The 14,567-nt window shown below is 40.5% G+C and overlaps 1 protein-coding gene across 1 annotated transcript in view; it reads left to right on the forward strand. All coding sequences in view use genetic code 11, as the record gives it.

Annotated features, from left to right (window-relative positions):
• EGR_01840 (Apoptotic protease-activating factor) overlaps positions 1 to 14,516 on the forward strand; it is a gene marked incomplete at both ends in the record, with an annotated part of 40,784 nt that extends 26,268 nt beyond the window's left edge. The window contains 6 exons of the mRNA XM_024491089.1: positions 214 to 489; positions 4,052 to 4,474; positions 10,129 to 10,301; positions 11,435 to 11,577; positions 11,905 to 12,019; positions 14,015 to 14,516. Coding sequence (XP_024354545.1) covers positions 214 to 489; positions 4,052 to 4,474; positions 10,129 to 10,301; positions 11,435 to 11,577; positions 11,905 to 12,019; positions 14,015 to 14,516 — 1,632 coding nt within the window. The remainder of the gene's footprint in view (positions 1 to 213; positions 490 to 4,051; positions 4,475 to 10,128; positions 10,302 to 11,434; positions 11,578 to 11,904; positions 12,020 to 14,014) is intronic.
• Positions 14,517 to 14,567: the final 51 nt, after the last annotated feature.

Raw genomic sequence — 14,567 nt, forward strand, 5'->3', positions numbered from 1 at the left:
TGAAGCCTTCATGAGAACAACAATCCTCATCTTTTTAATTCAGGTAAATTATTTTCACACTTTAATCAACGCTAAATACTTTGAGTCACAACCTTTGAGTGACTGGCTTTTCCCTTCAAGCGATCTCTATTCAGGAAAGTAAGGAGTACTTACGATTTTAAAAGTAATTTAAGGGTTAACTCCCTACCCTTAACATGTGTGTATGTGTGGCAGGTTCTGCAAATGAACTGTCCCAAGGACCCACTGCGTGGTTTCAAGCCCTATCGAAACTTCTCGGTTTCCTCGAGGAATAGTCTTTCTGAGGCTGGCGGTGGCGACTGCGGCCGAGGCAACAGCCGCCCGCGTGTCGCCAGCCGCGATCTGCCCCTCGATATCGTCTCCACGGCGGTAAAAATCACCCATCTCTCTCTGTGGACACCTCCTGTCGACTTTGAGGAGCCAGAGCTTGAACTCGTGGTTGCTGTCGCTACTGCTGGTGGCACTGTGCACGTAGGTTCCACCTATTTGACCCTACTTGCTATTACCGATGCTCAAGAAATTGATAACACATATCTAATGTTAGGAATTGGAATACAAAACCAAATATTTCGCCAATTATCAGATCGCGGCTTCGCTGATCCTTAGGGGACTATCAGTACTCATCCTGATAACCTAGGGGACCCGAGTTCGAGCTTTTCTCAAATAAAAATTTATCCTTACAATTGAGTCGGAATCGACACTGTCTTTAGATCAACCGTTCTCCCATCAGCGAGAAAAGTATATGAGGAAATTTCTGTTTCTGAGTTATCGACAATATCGAAATTTAAATTTATTCCCATTGCTTTGTTTTTTTGGCTTTGTAAACGTTTTCCAACTAATAACACATTATCGTGATTCTGAAAGCTTTGCTATCTTCTGCGTTGAGCGCTTATTTCATCATGGCACAGTAGAGTAGCTGTATATCAAATAAAATATCGGAGCGTGTATTTTAACAATTCAATATCCAAATAAAAAATACCTTTTGTGTGATGTGATGACGGGTGAAATTTTGGACGATTGAGCCGTTTTCGTCATCTCGCTTCGCGTGTTGGGCCATCTGCAAGCTAAGCCATTCCTTGTTGCAATCCTGATGAGTGCCAAAATCCTACTACTTTTTGATTGATGCACATTTTGACGGGCTTGTTCCCTTTACATGCTTCCCTAAATCAGGCATTAATGTATCCTTCACTGGAGGCCGCAGTCATTTTTCAACTACCCCCTGGAATTTTTAAATGTTTCATCTGTGTTAGGTGCTTGATTTATTTTGAAGGCTTGTTTACAAGATTTTAATGCCTTTTGTGTTTTTTTAGCAATTTAAGTTAATGCTAAGTTCCATAATAAGCGAAATTAGTTCTTGCTGTCCTCATCACAATATCAAATCATCCTCTTTTCTCAAAGGCTATTTATTACTCAGGTCATGTTCAATTAGCCTTGCACCCAAACCCAATCATGCACTTACAAGACTGATACTTCTAATTCTTGAGCTTTTGTATGGAAAAGAGGTTATATCCAGAGACGAAGTAGATTTTCTTATTTGTGATTTAGCTAGCCCAATTATCGTTAGCATAGTTTGCCTTGGCAGCATTCTCAATTCAATTGGTAATTATTTAACCCTCCCGAAGACTCCCGGTCTTCCTTGTTCACGCCACCTTCGCTTAAGTGTAGAACTGCGTTTCACACCTGCTTACGAGATTGTAATTACCCTTGATGGATAGAGGCAAATACTTTGTTCCCATCCGGTAAAATTTTTTACTTAATCGCACTGGATTTAGTTAGCTTCCAATGCTGCGCCTTGCTCTCTCGTCTCAGCAGCGACCGGGAAAGTGGGAATCACTGCAAGTTTATCGGTTGCACACATTCCCCTTTGTTTTCCCGCTGTTACACGGAAGTTGCATGAAATGCCACTTATGCATTGAGTGCACCCTACTCCCTGCATGCTTTCGTTCCGGAGTCACTGTCCAAGTCGCCCAAAACCAGGTTCTAGTGCTTCTACCGCTCTCTTCATGCTATTATCTCATACCACCTTTTGATAAATCCAAGCATTTACCACAGATTTGAGATAGCTACTTTTCCTCTGCCAAGTACATCATTAAGTACCGGTGTGGTCCCGGATACCTGGTGAAGGTTTTGTGTCATTTACTTGATCTTCTAGCATGTTTGCATGCCCCACGTTAAAAGAAAAGAAACTAAATAATGTATCCCTATGATCAAAAAGTGCTCTGCAAACAAGTCTTTCTATTCGTAAATCGCCAAGGCTGAGGATCATTTCTATTACCCTTTTTCCCTGATCTCATTAGGGGTAGGGTGGGTAATCACTTGCCTGACTGTAATTCGCATCATCTGGGGCTACTCTCTGCTTCACAAAGTGTGAATTCAATCCAATTTTGACGAACAGTATAGCTCGAGTACAGCGGGTTCTTATGGGCCGAACCAGTTCACACAATGAGGTTTCATTAACCAAAGTTATACCAACATTAATGTGTTAACGATAGATATTAAAATGGGGAGCATTTTCCAAAACGCGTGTGCTATTTCCTCCGCTTAGTGCCGCTTTATTTGTATTACCAAGTTAACTCACACCAATTTCGACTAACTTCTTTTTGAAATCGTGACTCCCAATTCTCAAAAAGCCCATTTAATCAGCTCCTTCTCTTTGTCCCTCTGGCTTTCAACTTCATGATGGTAATGAGTGTTAAAAAATTGTCCAGAATTTTTTTCTGCTACATTTTTGCACATTCATTTCAAAAATGTCGACTTCAGTGCAATTTTTCATCTTTTTCTGCAAAGCACGAGATCCATCGTCTGCTCCGTTATGCCCTAGTTTTGCTCTCCAGGATATATACCAGTTAATCAGGCCGAAACTTTGTTACTATTCTTACTTCCTGGCCGTTCTTGTGTTTTGGCTGAATACTTCAAAGAATTTCTTGGCGTTTCCCATTGAGCTCATCATTTTCATGCATTCGGAAGCAAACAAACCTTGTTAATGTCTATAAATGTTTCGAAATTATTTTCTTTTGAAGTATCCCCGTAGTGGTTTGAGTGGTTGTTGAAATTCGCTTGGAAGTGAACTAAATGGCTTAAAATAGATGCGACTGTAGTTGAAATATTGTGTTAATTAAGAAATTTCCATTGTTTCTTTATCAATTTCGTTTTTTGATTATTTTATTGTTCATTAGAGAAATCGTATGGGAAGCTGGTACCAAACATGTTAGAGTCGTATTAAGGACGCAGAGAAACCTTTTATGCCTAATAAAGTTGCAAAAACCTTCCATCTTGCTGACAGTATCCATGTGTTAAGCGAACGCCACCTTGGTCGTACCCCGCTTCTCCTTAGGCGTTAAAAGAAATTTCCGTAACTTGCACATAAAACAAAGTCTGAAACAATGCTTTTGTGTTGCGTTTGAAACGAAGAAATTTACATTACCATACCGGTTTCAATTACTGTTCTTGCATAACGAAATTCAAAAGTGTAAATATCATCATACTGTGTGCGTTTAAATTGCATTTGCTGTTACACACAATTACAGTCACATGTTAAACGAGCTTAGTGTTCACCCTTACTGCCCACATTATCCCCCTTATTGTCCCGATCTTACAAAACACTATTCAAGCAAAAAAGTTTGCAACCTACTATCTAGCTTTTCACTTTAAATTCTGTGCGGGTTTCGCATAGCATTGCTCATGTTTTATTACAACAGAGTCAAGGCATCTATTACGCACCTTTTTTAACTTGAAAACAATGTTACAATGCCCTGCTTATGAATCAGCATTATTGCAACTCTCCTTTTTGTACTCCGGAGCAAGTCACCGCATCTTTACATACTTTATAAGAGATGTATCCAATCTGACTGGCATTGGTACATCCCGATCATGAATCAGCCTTTCCCGATATAATGATATTCTCAGTTCTTCTACCAATTGTTTGTCTGCTTTGTAACTGGAACTTTCACAATCAGTCTGGGATTCTCTACTAGTGCATTGCCGGGATGAGTTGACGCTTTCATAAAAAGCATCCTCCTTTCAATTATTTTAGGTGTGGGAGGTGATGCACGCGATTGCACCGGAAGGAGAGGAGAGGGATCGAATTGCACACGCCAAGGTGGTTCCTATGAAACAATGGGTACGGATGCACTTACCGGTGTCCACGTCTGCTGTTCCGTCCATCTCCACGCCCACCTTCAGTCCGCTTCCCTTTGTTGAGGCTGAGGCGACAAACCAGCCGGTGGTGTGGTTCCGCTTCTTCGCTAACCTTGAACTCCTTCAAAAGTGCACTGAGTGGCGCGCCCGACTCGCGTGGCTCTCCGCCGGCCGCGACGGTCTCGTCTGCGGCCGTAGCCTTGCCGACGACCAGTGGGCCCTCGACCTCGTCGCCCACAAATCTGCCGAAATCACCGATGCCGACGTCGATCCCGACGGTCGCTGGATAGCTATTGCTGCCACTGATGGGACTGTTTGTGTGAGTTTCTCGAACTCAACTTTCACTATCCGATTTCGGACTTCATTTGTGTTCCTTTGAACATCTGGACGCCTTTTTCCCATACTTATCATTTTCTACCATGAATGGCCCTGGTAAATGGGAGATCATTATTTATTCCTCTGGTTTGTTGGGTGTTTCGTGTATATTAGGTTTGACATCTTCGTTAACTGTTCGTGAAGTTCGGGAAAGTGGACTTATTCAGCTGTCATTTTGCCATCACTTCCCTCATTTAATTTGACCATGTTTTTAATTTAAGCTAAACAGGTTCAATTTTGAGGTACGCTTGCTTACCGCGCGTATTACTATACATCTAAGGGATTTTCCCTAAACATAATAAATATTTTCATGAGTGTTTAGTTACTGTTTCTGGGTTGGAAGAATGCACAAGTGTACTTTTTTTTGGTAAGTTTTTGGACATTTCGTGCATATCTTCCTGTTTTAATCTTATTTTCCACTTAAGAATTGGAAAAATATGCATTCAGTGCTTATCCATCCGATTATTTTTTCACACTATCTAAATGTATCAGTTTCATTAGTTATTGGTGGCCCAAAGTTACATAGACTCGCTCTATTGAATAGCTAGGTGTCAGTATGAGAGAATGATTGTTATTTCTTTTCTATGCGTTCTATTCAAACTAGCTCATCCGGGAACTTATTCACCAAAGGCATTTCAAATATGTCAGTGCTCTTAATAATAATCGAGATTTTTGTTTTATCATGCCTAAAACCACTCCTCCAATACAGTTCGGTTCAATACTTTAATTTTCTTTGCTTACAACCCCGCGAAAGAAATGCTGAATCACTCAAGTTGTGCCCGAAAACGTTACGAAGCATACGCGCCAAGAACTAGCTTTACTAGATTCGTAGACAATGATATGGAAGCTGTCGACTTAGATGGTGTGGGGGGAGCCTACGCTACCAGCGTGAAGTATAAATCGCATAAAAATGAAAAATAAAATGGCAATTATTCTATTACAACAAAGCCTGAAAGGAATAGCTTTTTGATTTTTTTAGAATAAGTTTTCTTTTTCTTGACTGATGGTACTTTGGAATAAACTTTGGTTCATATGCTTTCGAATCTTTTATTTTTTTGTTCAAGTTGCACCTGTGATTTTGAATAATAAGCCCTTTTTTATGCTTAGGCTGATGTTTGGCATGCTCTCCTTACTCTCTTCTGTTAGAATGATTTGGAATGTTTGAAATGTTCATCGTCATACGGGTAAGGCAAACACAATGATTGATAAATCTCTGAGTTTTGGAAAGCATGTCGTCTTGACTGCTTATGGATTATCCTCGACCATTTTTCAGCTTTAAGCATCTTTGATTCGATGAACCTTCTCAGTTTGGACCTATAGATCTCCAGGTTAGATTCAGGTCATTAAACCATGGAGGCTGAAACCATAAAAATAAGAATGCATTTTGCTACTTTGTTCAGCTGCAGGTGAATTCTCAAACTCATTTGGGGGACTCGGGATTCACACCCATTAGGAATTCCCGTCATTAGTGATTTAGTTAATAGAATGCCCTTTTGCCACATCCATTTCCAACCTATTTTGCTACATTATCTTGATAAGGGAATTACTTGGGCAAAACGAGTTCACTCGATCATAGGCTTTTTAATGCACACAACCAGACATTCATCCCAACTAATCAGTCTCACCTCACCCAAAAATGCATTATTTGTCTGCGATTTTTAAAGTCCCTCCTTGTGGTTTCCTGCGTTCAATGTCATAAGTGCCTGATTTTATCCTTTTTTCAGAGTTGCATGCACAAGATTTTTACCACATGCCTTATCCGCTGATTTTGTACAGTTGAGATCTGCCATTATTCTTGCTACTTTGTCTTTCCTCTGTAGGCTGCTAAATTGCAGATTAATTATCCACTCTATTTTAGCACTCACTCACGTGGATTGACATGATTCTATATCAATCACGTGATTTTCTTTTGCTAGTGTTTTTCGAATCCAAGCAAAATGATTTCAGGGCTCCGAAATGGAATTTAAATAGCTAAACTACCTACTTTGTAGGTTGAAGCCATTTTTCATGCATACATGACTTCTCTACTACCCACACATTCGCTGCAAGATGGGAAATATCCCATTTCTACTCGCATTACACGTTGAGTAGTTTGGGAATTCTGCTCATTTCCGCTCACAAGTACACTATCATGTAACTTATCTGGTAAGAATTTATGCCTATCGCAAAAGCAATGACAATTTCGAGTGGATAGCTATTTGGTGTAAAGTTTATTTGATTGAACATGTCAGCTATGAATACCCTTGCAGCTTCTGATGCAAGTTGGACCACTGGTAACCCTAAAGTCATAAACTAATCTCTACCTGAATGTCATTTTCCCAAATTTTACATAATTTAAAATCTGGTTTTAAAAGTTTTAGTTTTATTAGTGAAAATAAGTCGGAATTTCTCCTACTTTTGAGGGAATACAGAATGGAGATTCTGTGCAGAACACTAAAAGGACATTACTGTGGCTGTAAGTACCAAACATTGTAGTTTAGCAGGTGATCACATCATTGTCTTAGTTTTAATGAAGGTGAAATTGCATCGTCAAGATTAAAAGAGCGTCGGAGGTGAGATTTCCTTTAGTTCCTCTTGTGATGCCGTTGAGCGTTCCCAGAATATCTGGTCCATGAACCAACTGAAGTGGAAGTATAGGTCACGCATTTCAACTATTTCGTTGAAGATCTTCCCATCAAACTACTCAATTTTTTTGTTATGTCTATCAGGCTGAACAATTATCCGCAGTTTGTATCACAACAATAGCGATGAGTGTCGGCGGGGATCTGGGTAACGGACTTGATCCCCCCTATTCTGGCAATAAAACAACCTCGAAAGAGAATAGGTTCATCTCTTGTGTGCATTGTTGCGAATTGAATATGCTTTACTTCAAATGCACTTCGAAATCAACTTGACTGTGCCTCGCTGCATATTTCCACTGTGAATGAAAAGTCCTCTGAATCGTTGCCATGAGTTTAGCAGTTTCTAAAAATGATTGGCAAAGTGAGAATATTATCGGTTTTGAGTCATAAATACTCCAATTTATATCAACCACTTCGCGAAACTCCTGTAGTCTTCCTTCTGCTGCAGCGACGTTTAAGCCCATTTCCTTATTGACTGGCCTAGTGTGTGATTAAGCCATTATCTCCTGTTGAAGTAGTACCTGTCACGTTCTGAAAACCGGTTAACCCACTCTCTCGAAACTCCATTGTCAGTTTATATTTATGCAACTGAGTAACAATCGAACCTTAACGACTCCCACAAGTGACAATGTCTGGAAACAGCAATTATATACTGATTTCTTGTCTCTATATTTAAAGAAGAGTGTTAAATAAATTTCATCCCTTTTCTCGGTATCATGCTGCGAATTTCTCCCCACACTTGTTTACCTGATTGACCTTTAGTGAGGTGAGGTAAACCTCAATAATCCCCCATCTATGATCTCATGTCTACAGTTTGTTCATGAATTGAATCAGCGCAAGGGTAGAGCAGACTTCATTAAACCATTTCTCATTTTATTGTCTTCTCTTTTATTATCTCCTTTAACCATTTCAACTGCTGCATCGTCCGCTTCCGACTCGAAATTGTGGCGCTTTTCAGCCTCATAGAAATAAATGTGAAATGAAGTTTTTTTTGGCGGCGTAGCAGACACGTCTGGTTGAGCAATGGTACAGATATTTTGCCTTAATCTGTCCGGCCTAATCGTTAGTTGGGTAGCGATTTAACGGGCCTTGGATGAGCTGCTCTCATCCTCACTCAACTTTTTGTCGCCATGGTTTGCTACTTTGGCTCATTGCTGCAGGATAGATTAGAGCCGAGATAGCGTCCTTCTACTTTACACGCCTGATTCAAGTCGCACCTAACATGGCTGGCTTAAATTAACACGAAGTGGAGTGTGTTCTCGCACAAAATGTTGGTACACGTAGGCCTCCTGTCACTAGTATTATAATTTTACCTCCGCCGATCCGACCCATATTTTCTTCCGGTCATGCAGCAAAGTCGCTCACTTATTTTTCCGTGGAACTTTCCAGCTGTGAAATAACTCCATTACCGCAACTCGAATCTATTGTACTAATCAGGCCTGCCTCCGTATCTCATGGGTCCTTCTGTCTACCCATGAACACTAATCCCTTTTCATTCAAAAATTATGAAATTTTTTGTCTGTATTTGGGCTATTGCATTTAACATTAACTGGCCTTATAGGTTTGTGAACGATACCTGTGAAGACAATGGGTCCACGCACCTCATTAATATTGGTTTATCGTAGTTTTCCATGCGGAAGTTTAGTAGTGCCTGTGCTAATGGGGTCACTTGGATTTTCCGGGCTTTTAAAAGTCAAAAAGGATTCTTTCTTATGTAGATAATGGGCAAATTGTTGTGCTGCAGTTCCGATGATTTTCATGACGGACCTTAAAAACAACCGACACAGTCTCGTTGATTTATTTGCCTTTTATGTGTGAGGAAAGAGCAGGATTCTTGTGATAAAAATGCACACTATAGAACGGCAAGCGTTCCCGTTTATGGATGTCTGGAACGGTATTCCTTCAATTAGCCTTTACCCTAGAAGTTTCTGCTCCACAATTTCATACGCTGACAGTGTTGTAGCTGTGCTAGTGCAAATATCAAGAACATTAACTGGTTGCTATGATTTGGAATCGCTATTGGTGACCCTTAAAATAAGCGCGCATCTAAATCTAGGTCTCCATGTTAATGTAGTTAAAATATCATCAGTAAGCAGTGGTACAATATTTTACTATAGTTGATGAAAAGAGTGTCTTTTTATTGTAACTTTCCATCTCTTTATTATTTCTATTTTAAAAACAAATAGGCAAGTTGACAAGTAAACTTTTATAGCCAATCGACTCCTGCTTTTATGATAACATGGTATCTTTTTCATTTCAGACAGGACAGATTTCCCCTTTATAGTTTGATTGTTTTTCTCTCTCGCCAAAGAAAATAGTCCTTTTACCTAAAAAGATCATCTCTATTATCGTATTCTGAACACTTTTTCTTCCTAATTAGTGCAATTGTTGGATGTGAATGGGTGCCCATACACATGCACTTCACACTCATCTTCGTCAAAACATGCTAATGCACTATACACTTGGGATCGTTTTTACGTTATTAAACATAATTCTGTTTGATAACCTCATCCTCTTTAAGTCTCTGTCTCTTTTCCATCCCCAATTTCGCCTCCTGTGCATCTTCATATTTGGGGCAGTAAAGTTTAATTGAGAGATGATGTTAAAAATCATGTTTTTAGCATTTCGTGTCTTGGAGGACACAGAAAACATTTTTATTAATTAATTCAATTGTTTTATGAATAAATCAACTGGTGATTGAGCAAATCGACGCACTTAAGATAAGTATTCCAACTTAAGCGCCTTCCTTGCTTCTGCAGAACTCGCACAGATGTGTAGGCATACAGTCTTTAGGCAAATCGGTTGTGAACAGGCAGTGCGATGATGCAACGACTAATCTGGCCTTTGCGTAAATAAATTGCATTCAAAGATTCTGGATTATTTAGACTCCCCTGTATCGGCAGATCGTATATTGACAAGTCCGAGTTTCAATTACAATTATTTCACTGACTTGTCCTCTGTCTGTAATCTCTCCCAGGTATGGTGTCTCTGCACGGAACGGAAGGTGTTTGAAGGTTCTCACAAGCCGTTGACGGTGCGTTGCGTGAAGTTCCGTCCTGTGGCCACCACCACGGAGATGGGCACTGAGGTACTGCTGGCCTCTGGCGACGCTGCTGGCAACCTCCGCGTCTGGCGCCTCACCACTCCCAAGTAAGTATTATCTCGGCCTGTAAAGTAGCTCTTGTTAAAGATAACACCACTTGTATTTGTGAGAATTGATGGGAGCTGGAGGCTTTTTTGGTGAATGGTTTTTAATTTATCACGTTTAATGTAACTATCTGAAATGTAAAATTTATTTTAATGCTCTGTGTTAAAGAGAGGATTTTGTGTCTCGAATAGAAATCTTCCTAGTTATTATTGGTATTACTGGAGGCGAGATTAATAGCTACTTAAAAATTGCTGTTATGTATTTGAAGCTGGCTTCAGCATCTAATTAAGCTTTTTAAAAACCAGCTAAATCATTAATTTCTTCTATTCTATTATGACTTTCAAAGTGTGAAAAGGGTCTACAGTATGCTTTTTTGCTTTTCCGTCCATTTACTTGAGCCTAGTATCTATTCCCATCGGTTAGTGGTTTTTTTATCTTTGCTCAAATTTTCACGTAAATCATTTCAAATCTGGCGTAGTTTTTCGCTGCCATTTTTCTTTAACTAACAACAGTTTGACTAAATTCTTTTCCGAAGTGATAGTTCGATGCTGAGACTGCTCAAGAACCAAGTCAAATCTGAATCGAATTACTCAAAAATCTGTGCTTATTTTTAAAGGGTGCACAATTTTCATGTAAAATTCTTTGGCTTATAACACTTGGAATTCATGTCTTTTTTGTTGTAAAATGTTCTTTAAATGCTTTTTTCGGTTCATGGTCAAGTGAACGTGGAAAAGGCGCTTAAACATCATTGCCACAACGTTACCCCCGGCTCTAAAACAAGCGGCCCTTCTCATTCCTCCGCGTGCCAAACATTAAAGCGTTTTGACAAGAGATTTAAGTTACAAAAGCGGGCTAATATCCGTTGGGACCCACTGCGTTGTAATCGAAGCTGTGCTAAAACGCCCAATTAAATTTATATTTCTTGTACGCTAGGTGAATCCTGGATAAATTCTACTTGGAATAATTCGAAAGTATTAGTGTACCTTTATACTTTGTCTTACAGTATATTTTCGTTTTCTTGGTCGTTGATTAGCACCCTCTTTTTCGGAAAATGTTGTCACGCTGTTTCTTAAGCTGCCTATTTTTAATGAATTTCCATTATTTCAGATTTTGTGGCCCCCCTTTTTTTGGTAAGGTGGAGCTGCGCTGTGCTGGTGGCACAGGTTGCTCTCGATCCTGGAAAGTCAGATCCACCATTTTTACGCGTCCAGTTTAGATACAAAGCTAAAATTTCCCTTGATGACCAGCTTTTGACTGATTGTAAAATCTCGCATCGAGGTTTGAGGGGGTGAAATAACTACCGCGTTGTAGTAAGGGGGTCACAGTGCAATCTTTCTGAAGGTCCATATGTAAGCAAAGCTGTCGACGAACTTCCTATTCAACCGGAATATTCCTATGTTCCGATTAAGCAGTGATTTACTTCCACTCTGTGGTGGTTCCTAAAATCCCAAAAAGAACTCAAATCTGAATATTTTTGCAATTTGCTGTCTATTATATTGCGTCTGTATTTGTTCTTACCAATTTTTTTCTTCCTTTCAGTTCCTTCCTTCTTACCATCTGTCATTTTGCGCAGTTTTTGCTGTGTCAGTTTTTCTTTTGTATCAGTTATTCGAATAATTTACATTTTTTGGAATTATAACAGATCATTGATTGGACCTGAATTGGACCTCGCGGACGCTCAAGTTCATTTTCTGCAAGATTTTTTGGCGGAGGATTTGAAGTGTGCATCATTTTTTCCACAACAGAGGGTTTTATAGGTAGTTAGCTGGCTTCGCGGCTCATTAAAGTAGAAAAAGTGACTGGTGCCATCTGCTTTGTTGCTATTTTCGGTAATTCTGACGGTGGCCCAACATTGTCTCAGCCCCGTGCTCGCTTCTCATTCGACTTGTCACCACCCCATATTCATCGTGTTACTGGACTGACCGCATGAATATTTTCAGGCGAATACTGCAGCAAAATAAAGATTGAAATTTTAGACAATCAGTGTGTACTATGTCACCTTAGTAAAGTGGGCGTTTTTTTTGCGATTCATGTATTCCGCATTCGTGTCTTGACGTGCTTACTTTCACATTTAATCGGGACAAATTTTGGACGAGTGTAATGCAAGGTGTTCATATGCATATAGACTCCAAATTTTCAACAGCCGATAATAATAATAAGTGAACTCTTGTGATCCTTGTTTTAAAATTCGTGCAACGGATTCAAATTCGCGTTAAAAGTTCTTTATTTTGCAATAAAAAACTCGTAAATTAAGTAATTTGTGCTAGGCGAAGTCCCTACTAATGTCCAGCGTGACTTGAAACAGCTATTTCGGCAGCATTCACAGCCTTTGAATAAGCATTTCTCCGTGGCAGAAGAACGTTGCAAGTTTCGAGATCTAATTTACTTTAAATAAAATTTCTCTCACTGTCGCTATTGTGAATGATTCGGCTATTCTGAGCTGTCTTCGCATCTATCCTACACTGTGGGTAATCCCCATCTCAATGCTATCTCATTCCCCTACCATTTTACACGCCTTTATGGACTCTGCTGAACTTATGTGGCCATATCCCACGCATAATAAAAGGATTTGCCTATGACCGTACACAAAAATACAAGAAATAAACGGGCATTTAACAGGCTTTTTATGTTTGCTCCTTATTGGCTTTGATGAGCAGCAGTTTCTTAGCTGATCATGGAACCCCTGGGGAGTTAGCTTTTTCGTCAAATTGTAAGAATTGTACACTTTATTGCCTGTTTCCTAGCTCATTTACAAAATTGTCTTCACGAGGTTATATACACACTCGGCATAGTTCATTCCCACCTACTGTTTTGACTTTAGGGAGAATGATTGATAACTTCACTAGGTCATCCTTGTCTGCTGTTTTCGTACCACAGTCCCTACTTTTTTGAAGCCTTTGGACCTCAACTTATTATTCTGTATCCATGCTACTACTGCTATTTCTACAGTGTTTCCATTTTGCGAGCAATTAATGCTTGCTTCTCTTAGCGCAAAAATGTTCTGATTTGAGCTCGATTACTTTTGTTTTTTTTTCTGACCTCGTAAGACCATTCTTCGCATTTACGACAACTTTGCGTTTTTGAAATATCTTTGGATGATCCTGTACTACTCCAGTTTGATCGGCCTCCGCGCTGCGCTGTCATTTCCTACATCAAGTGACATCCAGCGTACTTTGATGCATATCTTATGGAGACGTGTGGTTCGTTTTTGTCTTCATTGGACTTTGATGTCTTAGACTAGTCGCGAAATACCCGGAGTGCATTAACCTGGATAACACTGCGGACTTTTTATTGGATGTACAACTAAATTAAGGGTTTAATTCCTTAAGCAATGGCAGTATTTTGTTTAAGGCCTCTTCTCGCCAAGCTTCAGACAGTCTCGAGAATCCATCCGTTTTTATGCAACGGTGCCGCACAATAGTGACTGTACTAGCGGCAGCGTTCCGTCGACCTACATTATTTTATCATATTAGCTGAAGACTAGAGAACTTGTCGTTCAAAACTTGTGCCTTTATTTCAATAAACCATTCTTAGTTGATGCTCATTTTCACCATATAAATAAATATTCATAACAGCTCAGCATTTTACCGGACCTATCCACGAGCAGATGATCTTGCTATTCTATCGGTGCCCCTTAGATCGTTTGTGTAAATATGTTGGCAAATCTAGACGGCAGGGTAATTGTGATGGATGTGGGTGTATGTGTGAATTGCAGGGGCGGAGATCGGTCCGTGATTGCGGCACGCAGCGCAATCTCCTCGAATGCAGCGGGCTGTGGGGGCTCGGGGTTTGTGTGCCTTGCCTGGTCAGCAGACGGGGGCACGCTGGCCGGTCTTTCTGATCGCCTTTGTAGCTGGCGTCTCATCACCCGGGCGAACACCAGTGGTGCGGTCGGTGGGGGTTTCCACCAAGTGTTGGATCGCTCACGTGTGGTCCGTGTCTTCGACACCACCGACCGTCGCAACCGCCTCTTCGTGTCCTGCGCCTCACCGGGCAGCCCCTATCTCCCCTCCACCTTCATCGTCCTCGAGGTGCACTCAGGCATCTGCTTCGTCTTTGATCCCATTGAAATGATCGCTCCTTCCACCTCCAACACTGTCGGCGACGGTGGCAGTGTCGCAGCGGCTGGAGTGTCACCGCCGGCAGCGACATCAGCGACGGCTCCTGTCAGTGCTATTGTGTCCGATGTAACTTCCATGCTGAACAAACCGTATTGATTCTCCGGTGCATATCTCTCCTCTCCATGAGCTACTATTCCCTTGCGCACT

Source organism: Echinococcus granulosus (assembly GCF_000524195.1).
Source record: "Echinococcus granulosus chromosome Unknown EG_S00007, whole genome shotgun sequence".
NCBI classification, from domain to species: Eukaryota; Metazoa; Platyhelminthes; class Cestoda; order Cyclophyllidea; family Taeniidae; genus Echinococcus; species Echinococcus granulosus.